General features: G+C 52.0%; 2 protein-coding genes and 1 pseudogene across 9 annotated transcripts in view; 2 read left to right on the top strand and 1 right to left on the bottom strand.

The window, feature by feature from the left end:
• LOC134737557 (E3 ubiquitin-protein ligase HERC2-like) overlaps positions 1 to 13,319 on the top strand; it is a 61,192-nt gene that overhangs the window by 46,958 nt on the left and 915 nt on the right. The window lies entirely within an intron of this gene.
• On the top strand, positions 3,333 to 7,244 carry LOC134738291 (uncharacterized; annotated as a pseudogene).
• Positions 10,482 to 13,319, bottom strand: part of LOC134737562 (golgin subfamily A member 6-like protein 1) — a 96,109-nt gene continuing 93,271 nt past the window's right edge. For 6 of the 8 annotated variants that reach the window (XM_063653115.1, XM_063653114.1, XM_063653116.1 and 3 more), the window contains 2 exons: positions 11,689 to 12,828; positions 10,482 to 11,031 (listed from right to left, as the gene is read on the bottom strand). In XM_063653115.1, coding sequence (XP_063509185.1) covers positions 10,969 to 11,031; positions 11,689 to 12,828 — 1,203 coding nt within the window. In that variant the 3' untranslated portion in view covers positions 10,482 to 10,968. The remainder of the gene's footprint in view (positions 11,032 to 11,688; positions 12,829 to 13,319) is intronic. The other 2 variants (XM_063653110.1, XM_063653112.1) reach the window with 2 other exon arrangements.

Below are 13,319 nucleotides of genomic sequence, written 5' to 3'. Positions count from 1 at the left end.
TTCAGTTGCAACAGCTTGTTCACATAGGTGAACTTCTAACACAGTAACTATAGGAGTAAGAATAAAAGCTGTGTTTACTTTCACAGAGTTCAGAAGACATGAGAAAATGGATGTTAAAAACCTTGTAATTAAAGTGTAAAGTTACGTGCAAAGTTTTAAAGTGAGCATTTTCCAGGAAGAGGTGATTTTCTAAGTTCTTGAATGCCTCTCCCTTTTGTGAGGAGGCTGCGTCGTGGGCTGTTGGTGTCTTTGGCAGGGGGTGAGTGCAGGGTTCCTGTTGTGGGTCCTTTGTTCTCACGAGGGCAGCGCCCGTTTCCCATCTCCTGCTTGCCCAGACTGTTCCCGTGCGCAGAGAGACTGGCCTGTTTCAGCTGCAGTGGTGTAGCCTGCGTTGGCTAGTCTGGCCGGCACTCACACCGTTTGCCGATCAGCACTTGAAGTGTGTCCGTCGTAGCTGAGACACTGAATATTTCATCTAATTTTTATTAATTAAAATGCAGGTTTAAAAACTTGATTCTGTTATTAGAAAGCATTTAAGAATGTCACTTGGCCACGTGAGTCTCCTTTGTCAACTATATATTTTATGAGTCTAAGTGCAGATCAGATATTTTCAATGCAAATTTCACTGCAAATTGAAATGTGCTACATATGTAAGCTATGCTGATGGTTTTTGAGGACTTAATATGAAATAACCTATGTAAAATATCTCAATCATTTTTCTTATATTTCATGTTGAAATGGTAATATTTTCAATCTCTTGGGATAAGTATGATACATTATTAAAATTATTTTTTATTTTTGAGATGGAGTCTTGCTCTGTTGCCCAGGCCAGAGTGCAGTGGTGCAATCTTGGCTCACTGCAACCTCCGCCTCTTGGGTTCAAGTAATTCTTCTGCTTCAGCCTCCCGAGCAGCTGGGACTATGGATGTACACCACCACGCCTGGCTGATTTTTGTATTTTTGTAGAGACAAGAGTTTCACCACGTTGGCCAGGCTGGTGTCGAACTCCTGATCTCAAGTAATCTGCCCACCTTGGCCTCCCAAAGTGCTGGGATTACAGGCATGAGCCCCTGCACCCAGCCATTATTACAATTAATTTTATCTGTGTGTGTGTGTGTGTGTGTGTGTGTGTGTGTGTGTTTACTTTTATTAATGTGACTAAGAACAATTTTTTTTCCCCCTGAGATGGAGACTCACTCTGTTGCCTGGACTGGAGTGCAGTGGCACATTCTCAGCTCACTGCAGCCTCTGCCTCCCAGGTTCAAATGATTCTTCTGCCTCAACCTCCTGAGTGGCTGGGACTACAGATGCATGCCACCATACCTGGCTAATTTGTGTATTTTTAGTAGAGATGGGGTTTCACGATGTTGGCCGGGATGGTCTTGAACTCCCAACCTCAGGTAATCTGCCCGCCTCAGCCTCCCAAAGTGTTGGGATTACAGGCATGAGCCACCGCACATGGCCATGTTTATTAATATGACTAAGAACATTTTGAATTGCACTTGTGGCTCCACTGGTGTCCTGGGCAGGTGGCTCTGTGGTGTCCACACAGGTTGTCTGCTGTGTCTTCATCTTCGCTGCATGTGACTTTTTGGTTCCTGTGGCATGTGGAGTCCTGTATGGGACATTGGTTCTACAGTAGATTTATAATAAGGATGTACCTACTAAAAAATACAAAATAAAAAGAATAGAAACAAACATAGAAATAAGTATCACCTCACAAAAATTTTGGAAAGTAGAAAAAGGAAGATGCATTCACAGTTTTTCAGTAGCCGATATCCAGGCTGTCTTCATAAGCATGGATAACGTGTCCCTCTCCCGCATGGATAGACACCGTTTTCTCACCTTAAGTGTTTGTGATTGAAGGATTCTTGATGTGTTGACTTGGAGGATGCAGTTGTTGAGCAGTAGGTTATCTAAAGATTGTAAGAAACTTTTGGAAACATTTCATGTCCTTTTTTCCCTTGGAAAACATGGGTTGAAGAAATCGCCGCTTGCCAAAAATAAGCTGTGATATGGATTTCAGAGTAACTCTAGTTACATGCTGGTGAGGAGCCGTGGAATACCATTTACATTTGAAAATAGAGGGCTGTGAAGTTTTCATAAGTAGTGAACCCCGTCAGAATTACACATTTTGATTATGGCTCTAAATTTTATATTAAAGAAATAAAAATTTTATCTTATTTTATTACCATCTTTTACTCCTTCAGGTATAGCCTACATGCTAGATTCTAGACCTGTTTCTTGTGTTACAGTGGTGTTACCCAGGCAGGTTATCAGGTAGTGAAGGTGCTGTCTGGTGGTGGTGGTGAGCCCAGTGAGGGCACATCCTTGCCGTGTGTGATGAGGGCCTGTGGGTTGCTGTGGGATTCCCAAACCCTGGCTCCTCTGTCTCCTGCTTCTGTCCTTACTCACACTGCTGGTGGTTTTCTGGTGTGAGCCACGGAGGCAAGTGGGATTGACAAGCCTGCTGTCACATTAGGAACCTGAGTTAAAGTGGAGCTGAAAGCATGTCCTCACTCTTGATGTTGTGCAGAGAACCACTTGTGCTTCTGGCCCAATGGGGCGGGTGGAACCAGGCCCTGGTTTGGCTCTCCTCCCCTCCATGTTCCCCTGTCCTGTCTGATTTGCTTTCACACTGATGTAAGAGTTACTTTCCCTCGGCCTCCCAAAGTGCTGGTATTACAGGCATTAGCCACTGCGCCCGGCCAGCATCCTTTCAAGTACTGGGGTACACCCAAGCTCCCAGCTTCTAGCTAGGAGTCATTTGGTCCCTCTTTATCCCAAAGGACCTGCCACCATCATTGGTTCCCAAAGCCCAGCAGGGTCCAGGCTCTTCAGCCTCCAACCACTTTGCATTTCTTTTCTGCTTTTCGTTCATGGAGATAAAGATTAACTTATTTTTCAGCCTGGGCATGTCTTTTTTATGTACTTTATTTTTTATTTTTATTTTTTGAGATGGAGTCTCACTCTCTCACCCAGGCTGGAATGCAGTGACGGGATCTCGTTTCACTGCAACCTCTGCCTCGCGGGTTCAAGTGATTCTCCTGCCTCAGCCTCCTGAGTAGCTGGGACTACAGGTGTGCACCACTATGCCCAGCTAATTTTTATATTTTTAGTAGAGACAGGGTGTTGCCATATTGGCCAGGCTGGTCTCGAACTCCTGGCTTCAAGTGATCCTCCTACCTCAGCCTCCCAGAGTGCTGGGATTACAGGATTACAGGCGTGACCACCGCGTGTGGCCTTTATTTACTTTGTATATCTCATCTATTACTGCTGCAGTTTGCAGAAGAGAGGATGCCCTCAAACCTAACTTCTCCAGACCATCCCAAATGGGAAGTCTGCTCCACGTCAACAGTGTTGTTGCTTTTAAAGACTATATGTCAACATGCCAGATTATAGCAAAAGGATGTCGAGGGCGCAATAGGATAGCAAGCCTAAGAGTCCTGGAGAGAAGGTGGCAGAGCTGCGTTTCGAAGGTGGTTCCTTCTTCAGACCCTGCCCTTCCTGCCTTGTTCCTCCAGTTGCGAGAGCAGCTGTTGGAGCTCCTCCACGGGCGAAGAGGTGAGGCTGGACTGAGAGGGAGATGGAGAAGCTGCCAGAGGTTCTTTTGGATCTAGAATTGAGACAGCAGTTCCAGCCAGGTCTGGAGGTGGGTGCTGTCACTCAGCCCCCAAGGGAATGGTACTGATTGAAGAATGTGGCAAGAACTCCCTGGCCGGGAGAGGGAGGTGCTCGCTCCTTTGAATCGCCTGAGCCCAGGCTGGAAGGCCCAAGGGGGAGGACGAGGCCAGCTCACTCCAGCTCCATCCCCTCCCTTTAACCCTGAGCTAGTCACCCTCCCAGACTCCAGTCCCTTTTCCTAAGTGCCCTCCCTGCAAAGTCTGCATGGAGCAGCGCTCCCTCGCGCCAGCTCGCCCCGCACTTTCTTGTCTTTCAGCAACCCCATGGGTTTGAACCTGAGATGATTCATTTTCCTAAAAGCCTCTTTGGGCTGAGGGAAGGCGTGGGTGGCTCTGCCAGTTTTGGAGTGGGGGCCGCCTCTTCTCAGAGCCGCTGCGAGGGCCAGGACCACCCTCCCAGGTGGGTGTCTCTGGGCTGGGCAGCAGCTTTATAGGCAGCCCGGGCCATCCCCACTGGTCTGGGAGGCTGGGGGTGCACCAGCTCCTGCTCCTGATAGAGCCAAGGCACCTTCCTTACCTGAGAGCTGAGTTTCTTGAAGAGTGGGCACAGAGAAGCCGGCAACATGGGTGGTGTAGGCACCCAGGAGAAAATCTGTGGCTCAGTCTCAGGGAGAAGTCTCCACCAGCACAGCTGTTGTAGAGATGGGGAAACTGGGCTGAGAGGGAAGGGGGCTTGCCCAACTCACCAGCCCTGGAATGTTTTGAGCTTTGGGGGTGGATCTCCCAGGAAATGTGTTTTATGGCACCACCACCTCTGGTCACCCACCCTGAGGTGTGGCGGGCCTGGACAGCCAGCTTGACTGAGGGCCAGGCTGGTGAAGTCAAACGTACCACTCAGGAAGGAGACCCAGCCCTTCTCCAGACAGAGTTCAAATGTGCACTGCCTTCTTTGGGCCTCAAATTCCCCACATGAATTCCAAGGACCCTTCTAGCTCCTACACTCTGGGCCAAGGTTTCCTCTGAGCCCCAGTCAGCCTAGAGGACCTAGGATGCATCTTCCTTGGACAGAGACCCACCATACGGGCAGCAGGAGGTAGGGGTGGGGGTAGGCAAGGTTCCTGTGGGGAGGTGGAGCTGTCATCAGAGATGGTGTCTGCAGACAGTGGGTGTATCGTGGCTCTGCTACTACTTGCTGGGTGGCCCCGTGACGTTTCTTTCCCCACTCTGGACCTCAGTTTCCCTATCTGTTCTGTGGAGATAAGATGCCTGCCTGCATATTTGTGGACTGGGATGTGTGGGGGCCAGTTGCAGTGTTTGTTGGTGTGGTCCTGGGGCAGCCTGCACCACCCCATAGAGATTTCTGGGCCCCACCCTAGGCTCACAGGACCAGAATCTCTGGGAATGAAGCCTGGGAATTTGCATTTCCACAAGCATCTGGCTGATTCTGACATGATTGAAAAGCACTAATAGTATATAGCAAGCTCTTTATAAAAGGTAAATTCATAGCTGCCTTTTACTAAGTATAAATCTCACCTTCCCTTCCTCAGTTGAGGACACACACCGCAGTTGAAAATCACTGTGCCTTTCCAGATGCAGAATCTGACGTTTCTGATGAGATTCTGTTAAGTGTTGCTTTCTGTAGTTTGTATTCCAAAACAAGGGGAATATCTTTCCATTTTTTCAATATAAATGTTTAGGTCAGATACGCTTTTTCAAACTGGACACACACAGTCACACAGTTTAGGATTTCAGCTATGGCTTCCTCTCAAATTATTAGCCTCTTTCTGCCAGGGAGCAGTTTTTCCCAGACAAGACCCTGGACACAGGCTGGTGGGGCCTCTCCTCATCAGAATCACTAGATCACGACTGACTCCTAGAGGTGGCTTTTTCTGCTTAAGTGTCAGCCCATGGGCTGGGATGTGACCCCCAAAGTTGCAGCAGAAGCTTCCACCCATCTTGGGCCCCCCCTGCCATCTATGGGGTAAGGCCTGTCCCTTGTCTTCTGGGCCCAGCCGGCCTCACAGGCATTCAGCAGATTGGAAAGTCGAAGCATGTGCTGTGCTTGGCTGGGCTCTCCTGCGCCCCTTTTTGGGGTGAGGTGGAGTGCATCCAGCCCCCAGAATCCCTGCCGTTTATTCCCCCCCCATCCCCACCCCCATACACACTCACAAGTAGAAACACAGGCGCAGTCACTGTCGCACACCACTCTGGACAGCACCATTTCCAGCCTCAGGGGGGCAGTTTCCTTACAGGGAAGTTAATGAGGCACTAAAGAAGGCTCAGAGGACAGGGAGAAAATCTATCGAGAAGAGGCTCCTAGACCTGGTTCTGCCTCTGAATTGCTGGGGGTCCTTGAGAAAGTTGCTTCCCCTCTCTGGTCTCAGTTTCCTCAGGTGAGAAATGGGGGACCGGCCAAATGGTCTAAGGTTCTGGGAACCTCTAAGTCAGAGCCTGTAGCTGGTGGTCAAGATGAGGGAGAGGCCCTCAGGCTCAGCCGAATGCCTGAGAGTCAGGACAGGCCCAAAGGTGAGCAACCTGAGCACATCAGGTGGGTTCAAAGCTGGTGCATGAGCCCCACAGCCTGCAGAGCAGCTCTGGACTCGGGAGCCCGCTCGCACCAGCCCAGTGGGACTTCAGAGATGTGGGGTCCAGCCTCTCCTACTGTTGCAGGGCTGGGGGCTGGGAGCTGCAGATTCTGACCCCACAGCTGCCTTAGACATGCCAGATGGGCTGGGGCAAGACACACCCCTCTCTATGAACTGAGCAGTCAGTCCAAATAGATACACTAAAGAAGGGCTGTGGGATGGACCCAGCTGTAGCCTGGGGCTACAGACTAGTTTCCAGGGTACTCAAGCAGCTGGCCTCTGGGGTAGCAGCCCCGGGTATGAGAGGCAGGACTCAGAATCTAGGCCAAGCCTCTACAGGAATCCCCTCTGGAGAGCCTGGGCACTCTGCAGGAGGGGCAGCAGGCAGCAGGTGCACCAGGAGCATGTTTCACAAGGTGCCCAATATTGCATCTGCTCAGATAGGCAGCGAGTTGGAAAGTGGATGCAGTAGGCAGGGTGGCGGCTGCTCCCCAGAGCCAGGAGTCCAGCCCAGCACCCACCTGAGTCCGCCTCAGTCCTGCTCAACTGGGTTATCTGTGCTCTTGGCCCTCTGGTCCCACCCACAGAGAGAGGGCTTTGGGGCGACTAGATGACCTGGCCCTTGTGGGAGGATGTAACTGACTCCTGAGCCTGGCGAGCCAGGCAGCCCCTCACCAGTGTCCCCACCCCCACATCTCCAGCCACCCTCATTCCCTGATCCTCCCATCTGCTCCCCTGACCCAGCGGTTTCCTCTGCTCACTCTCTTTTCCTGCTCCCAGGCTCGCCTGGTCATGTGTCTTTCACTCTCCTCTGAGTCTCCCTCTTTCCAAGCCGCCTCCACTCTACTTGACACACTCTCCCTTAAGACACCAGAGTACACAAGCGCAAGTCCCTGCACCTCACCTTTACTCCCAGACATGGGAGGGAGATGACATGAAGACCCAAACACCCCTTGGCAAGAGATCTGGGGTATGCAGAGGGGCAGATCTGAGGCTGTGGAAGCTCCAGGGGCTCCCTGCCGGAGGCTGCATGTAAGCCGGCTATTGAATGTGGCTCTGAGCTGAGACCCCTCCTTGAAGCTCCAGACCAGGAGCCAGCTGCTAGCTCGACCCCTCCATTTGGTGCCTCAGAGAAACCTTGCACTCTGTAGGTCTAACTCTGAACCCAGAAAATCCCCCCATGTAGGCCCTGTCTCTTCATAGGGAAAGCACCACCTCAGACCCAGTTCTGCACCAGCTTGCTGTAGAAAGACCAGTCTGCCACTGTATGGCACACGGATGGCAGGGGCCGAGTGCAGGTGGAGAGAATAGAAGGTGGGCAGGGTGGGGGAGGCAGGGACATGGCTGTAGCCGTGGAGATGGGAGGACAGACAGGACTTGGGGGCTACTTGGATGAACCAAGGGGGGAGTCAGGAAGAGACACCCAGTTTTGTATCAGATGTGTAGAGCGTGGGATGCTGTTCATTGATCGAGGGAGGGGGAGGAGGAAGAGGTATGGCATGGGGAGGAGGTAGCTGAGCTCTGTCATTAATGTCATTTGAAGTCCCCAGGGAAAGAAAGGCCCACCAGCGCCTTCACTGCTTCAGCCAGCTCTCAGGGTGTCTGTGCTCCCTGGCCCTCTCAGCTCCTGCTTCATAGCTGTCAGCTGCAGTGGGGGACAGCTGCACAAGGGCCCAGCATGTCTGTGTGTTTACCCAGGGGACTGCCGCGTGGCCCATGCCGAGCAGAAACTGATGGATGACCTTCTGAACAAAACCCGTTACCACAACCTGATCCACCCAGCCGCCACCTCCTCACAGCTCATCTCCATCGAGACGGAGCTCTCCCTGGCCCAGTGCATCAGCGTGGTAGGTGCAGAGGATACCTGTGGCTGAGGCTCAGGCAAAGAGGCAGCTCATGCCCAAGCCCCAAGCAGTCAATGTCCAGAGGAATGAAATGACTAGAGTTGACTTAGACTGACCAGTACACGGTGGGGAGGCTGGAGGAGGGTCCATGAGGTTTATAGGTGTCCAGTATTTAATGAGGTCATGGTTTTGTTAACAAAGAAGAAATGAGGGTGGGGGTGGGATCACCACTGGCTAGGCAGCCAAGGGGCCTGCAGAGACTCTGCTCAGCTGAGTCTCCAGCATGACCATGAGCTTCTCCTCCTCATCCCCCCAGCCCCACCCTACTCTCTCCCCCAGCTTGCTCAACAGGTGTCCTTACAGGCTCCCTACTTGTTGGGGAAAATAAGAACCAGACTGGGGGAACTGACGGGTACAGAGGCCCAGGTGTAGGTGCAGGACCACAGGCAGTGCAGCGTCTACTGAGCCAGGCGGGTGAGGGTCTGGAGAGTGGACATGGCTGCTGCAGGCCTGGAAAGGAGGCGCAGGTGGTGGCACTCCCAGGGCCCATTGTCAGGGCCTCCATATGTGGACGTGTGCAGAGGTGGGGGTGCTGAGGGAGGAGGGGCCAGGGAATTTCTCATCTTCTCTCTACTGCCTCTGAGTTGGCGATGTCAGAGGGAGCCATGGCCCACTGTAAAGTGACACAATGTCCCCACCCACAGGGTTAGAACCCCTCCCCTGGAAGCAGCTCTGAGGGGAACAGTCACATGTAGAGAGTGCAGGACGCTGTGTCCAGCCGGGGGAAGGAGGTCACCAAGGGGGTTGACCCTCCTCTGGCCAGGTGGCTGCCTTCTGACACACCAGCCTCTCTCTCTAGAACGGTGGGCCCCACACACCCAGCCTGTGAAACCTACAGCCCTCAAGAAGGCTTTGGCCAAATTAATGAGCGGCTCCCTCTCCCAGGAGGAAGCACAGCTGAAGGATGCAGAGGGCAGTAGAGTTGTGTATGCTCCGCCCCCTCTCTCCAGAGTGGGACGGAAAGAAGGGGGCTTTCAGCCAGGCTGGCCCAGGCTGGGGTCTGAGTGTCACTGTCCAGCTATTGGCTTCTGGCTTAATGGGTGAGCCCAGCTGCTCCTGTGCAGCTGCCGCCCTAGTGAGGGTGAACCGGCAGGCGAGTTCCATTTCTGAAAGCCTGGGAATACAGTCAATATTAGGCTGTGGGCTGCTGGGCCAGGAAGGGGAGTTTATTTTTCAGGGTTTGTTTATCTATCTATTGAGTTGATGAGGGAGGGTTATAGGTACAACCACCTTAAAGATGGAAATTTTGAGAGAGCAGGCAGGGATTTAGTGCTGGGTAAACCTTCTCAAAGCAGCTCTTTTGGGGTGGCCAGAATCCAGTACCAATATCCTCAGCATGTTCATCAGCTGCTGGGGGAGTGCCGGACAGGATGAAAGCACAGGAACACTTTCTGGATGATAGAAATACTCTGTATCTTCAAAGGAGGTAGGTTCCATGGGTAATGTTAAATGAGTTAAAACTCATCAAAATGTAAACCAGATCTGTGCATTTCACTGAATATAAATTATACCTCCAATTAAAAACATTTTTTTAAAAGACAGATGGGCTGGACGCAGTGGCTCACACTTGTAATCCCAGCACTTTCGGAGGCTGAGGCAGGTACATCACCTGAGTCAGGAGCTCGAGACCAGCCTGGAAAACATGGTGAAATCCTGTCTCTATTAAAGGTATACAAAAAAATTAGCCAGGCATGGTGGCACACGCCTGTAATCCCAGCTACTTGGGAAGCTGAGGCAGGAGAATTGCTTGAACCCAGGAGGCAGAAGTTACAGTGAGCAGAGATCGTGCCACCGCACTAGCACCTGGGCAACAGAGCGAGACTCCATCTCAAAAACAACAAAAAAAGGACAGATGGAGGTTTTCAACTTTCACTAAAGGCAGAGGAGCTTGTGACAGATTCGCCTCCCCACAAGAGCAGTTAGAAAAACTGGACAAAAGTGTGCCCTGCCCCCAATCAAAAACAATTGTTGAAAGGTAACTGAAAACCTCAGCCAGAACTTGAGTGACCATGCCTAGGAGGTGACCCTGACAGTCTGTGGTGCTTTTCCCACATTTGGTGATTGGTCAACAGTAGAGGGCTAAGAGGCTAAGAAACTGAGTATGAAGTAGTACTTAAGGGGCTGGAGAGCCTACCTGAATGTTTGGCACTCTCACAGGGCTGAAATGATCTAATGAGAATTTGGGTCCCAGGAAGGAGATGGGACCTCGGTGGGGACCCTGGAAGGGCCACCCCTAGGAGTCCAAATGAATAAAACATAGACCAGCCATCATAAAACCTAAAACTTGCTTTGAACCAGCTTAGTCCCAAACTAGATGAAGGCGATGTGCCCTTACTCCAGTTGTGTGCCATAAAGTCAAAGTCAATACTCTCTGGAGGCAGAACAAAGTTTATTAGGAATGCCATAAGACAACACAAGACTAAACGAGAAAGACCAAGAAAAAACACAATAGAAACATACATGTAAGGAAGAACTTTTTTTTTTTTTTTGAGACGGAGTCTCGCTCTGTCACCCAGGCTTGAGTGCAGTGGCACGATCTCAGCTCACTGCAACGTCTGCCTCGCAGGTTCAAGCGATTCTCCTGCCTCAGCCTCCCAAGTAGCTGGGATTACAGGCACGCGCCACCATGCCCGGCTAATTTTTGTATTGGCCAGGCTGGTCTTGAACCCCTAACCTCAGGTCATCCATTCACCTCGGTCTCCCAAGTTGCTGGGATTACAGGCATGAGCCACCGTGCCTGGCTAGTATTTTGCCACAATTTAAAATAAATAAATGTTTTTTTTCAGGTTTGTGCTCAGACTCTATTCTAAACAGTCACGTGGCAGCTTACTCTTCTCCAGGCCTTGCTGCCGGCTTTTACATGTTTATTGTTTGTGCGTTCTTGTCATCTGCTCGGTAGATGGCAGCTTCCAGGTGCTCCTAAGGGGCCAGGAAAGAGAGTGAGAAGGCACGGAGGTTGCCAGGTCATCCCGCTTGGGGCCCCGCCCTCATCACCTCCCTCAACCGGGTCTCCTGCAACTCTTGGTGGGCCACCTCGGCCACCGCTTCGCCCTGAGCTTCCTGCTGCTGCAGCTGGGCAGTGCCTCCTTCTCAGAGGCCAGCTGCTGATAGGTGGCCACACACTGCTGCAGGTGACCCAGGTAATGGTCTCGCTGCTGCTGCAGACTCTGAGCCTCTTGGCTCTTCAGCTCCACCTGCAGGATAGGCGTCAGGGTAGGTAGTGGCTGGCTTCCAGATTCTGGGCCCATAAACAGGGTGGCGAGGGCACTGCGGGGCTCTGTCGCCTGCCCAGGCCCCTTGCCCTGGCCCCTTCCTCCAGGCCTAAATGACTACCTCCCTTGCCTAGAGGCCCATGCCTCCCTCCCCAGCCTCAAATCTCACACCCTTCTTCCCACCATTTAAACTGTAGGCCACAGACTGGTGGAAAAGCAGAGGGAGCCAACCACCATCTGCTAAGTTGTGGTGAGGTCGTTCTGTATGATCTCCAGGGTTTCCACGCACCTTCGTCTGCTCCCCCCAGAGCTCGGCCTTCCGCCCCAGCTCCCCCAGCCTCTCCTCCAGCTCCTGCAGCCTCACCTCCAGTTCCTGCATCTTCTCCTCCTGGTGCCGCAGCCTCACTTCCTGCTCCCACATCTTCTCCTCCTGCCTCCGCATCTTCTCCTCCTGTTCCTGCATCATCTCCTCCTGCTCACGTATCTTCTCCTCCTGCTCTCGCATCATATCTTTCTGCTTCCGCACCTTCTCCTCCTGCCTCCACATCTTCTCCTCCTGCTCCCGTATCTTTTCCTCCTGCTCGTGCATCTTCTCCTTCTGCCTCCACATCTTCTCCTGCTCCCGTATCTTCTCCTCCTGCCTCCATATCTTCTCCTCCTGCTCCTGCCTCTTCTCCTCCTCCCGTATCTTCTCCTGCTCGTGCATCTTCTCCTCCTGCCTCCACATCTTCTCCTCCTGCTCGTGCATCTTCTCTTCCTGCTCCCGTATCTTCTCCTCCTGCCTCCCCATCTTCTCCTCCTGCTCCCGTATCTTCTCCTCCTGCCTCCACATCTTCTTCTCCTGCTCCCATATCTTCTCCTCCTGCCTCCACATCTTCTCCTCCTGCTCCCGTATCTTCTCCTCCTGCTGGTGCATCTTCTCCTTCTGCCTCCACATCTCCTCCTGCTCCCGTATCTTCTCCTCCTGCCTCCACATCTTCTCCTCCTGCTCCTGCCTCTTCTCCTCCTCCCATATCTTCTCCTGCTCATGCATCTTCTCCTCCTGCCTCCACATCTTCTCCTCCTGCTCCTGTATCTTCTCCTCCTGCTTGTGTATCTTCTCCTCCTGCCTCCACATCTTCTCCTCCTGCTCCTGCCTCTTCTCCTGCTCGCATATCTTCTCCTGCTCCTGCCTCTTCTCCTCCTCCTCCCATATCTTTTCCTGCTCATGTATCTTCTCCTCCAGCTCCCGTATCTTCTCCTCCTTCTCTCGCATCATCTCCTCCTGCCTCCGCATCTTCTCCTCCTGCTCCCGTATCTTCTCCTCCTGCTCTTGTATCTTCTCCTCCCGCTCCCGTATCTTCTCCTCCCGCTCCCGTATCTTCTCCTCCTGGCTCCACATCTTCTCCTCCTGTTGCTGGTTCAGGCGGTTCCACAACTCGTTCTCTTCCACCTGGGCTTGGAGCTTTGCTGACACACTCTGCAGCTCCTTACCCAGGTGGTCAGCCTCCGCCTGCAGCTGCTGCTGGAATAGTGAAAGTGTTGGTTTGAACCTCAGAAGGAAACAGACTCATGAGCTAGCCATATAAATGTAATCTATAGGCCAGGCACGGGGGCTCACGCCTGTAATCCCAGCACTTTGGGAGGCTGAGGTGGGTGGATCACGAGGTCAGGAGATGGAGACCATCCCGGTTAACACGGTGAAACCCCGTCTCTACTAAAAATACAAAAAATTAGCCGGGTGTGGTGGCAGGCACCTGTAGTCCCAGCTACTTGGGAGGCTGAGGCAGGAGCATGGCGTGAACCCGGGGGACGGAGCTTGCAGTGAGCCAAGATTGTGCCACTGCACTCTGGCCTGGGCAAAAGAGTGAGACTCCAACTCAAAATAAATAAATAAATAAATGTAATCTATAAAATAATGGTTTTCATCCAGTATCCTTTAAAAAAATATTTTAAGCACTAACTCTGAGATTCTGATTCCCCAGGCAGGGCCCCAATTTGTACATTTTTAGCACA

This window comes from Pongo pygmaeus, chromosome 16 (genome assembly GCF_028885625.2).
Source record: "Pongo pygmaeus isolate AG05252 chromosome 16, NHGRI_mPonPyg2-v2.0_pri, whole genome shotgun sequence".
Classification (NCBI taxonomy): Eukaryota; Metazoa; Chordata; class Mammalia; order Primates; family Hominidae; genus Pongo; species Pongo pygmaeus.
The sequence above is the reverse complement of the archived record's forward strand: the minus strand, read 5'-3'. Positions and strand labels throughout refer to the sequence as shown.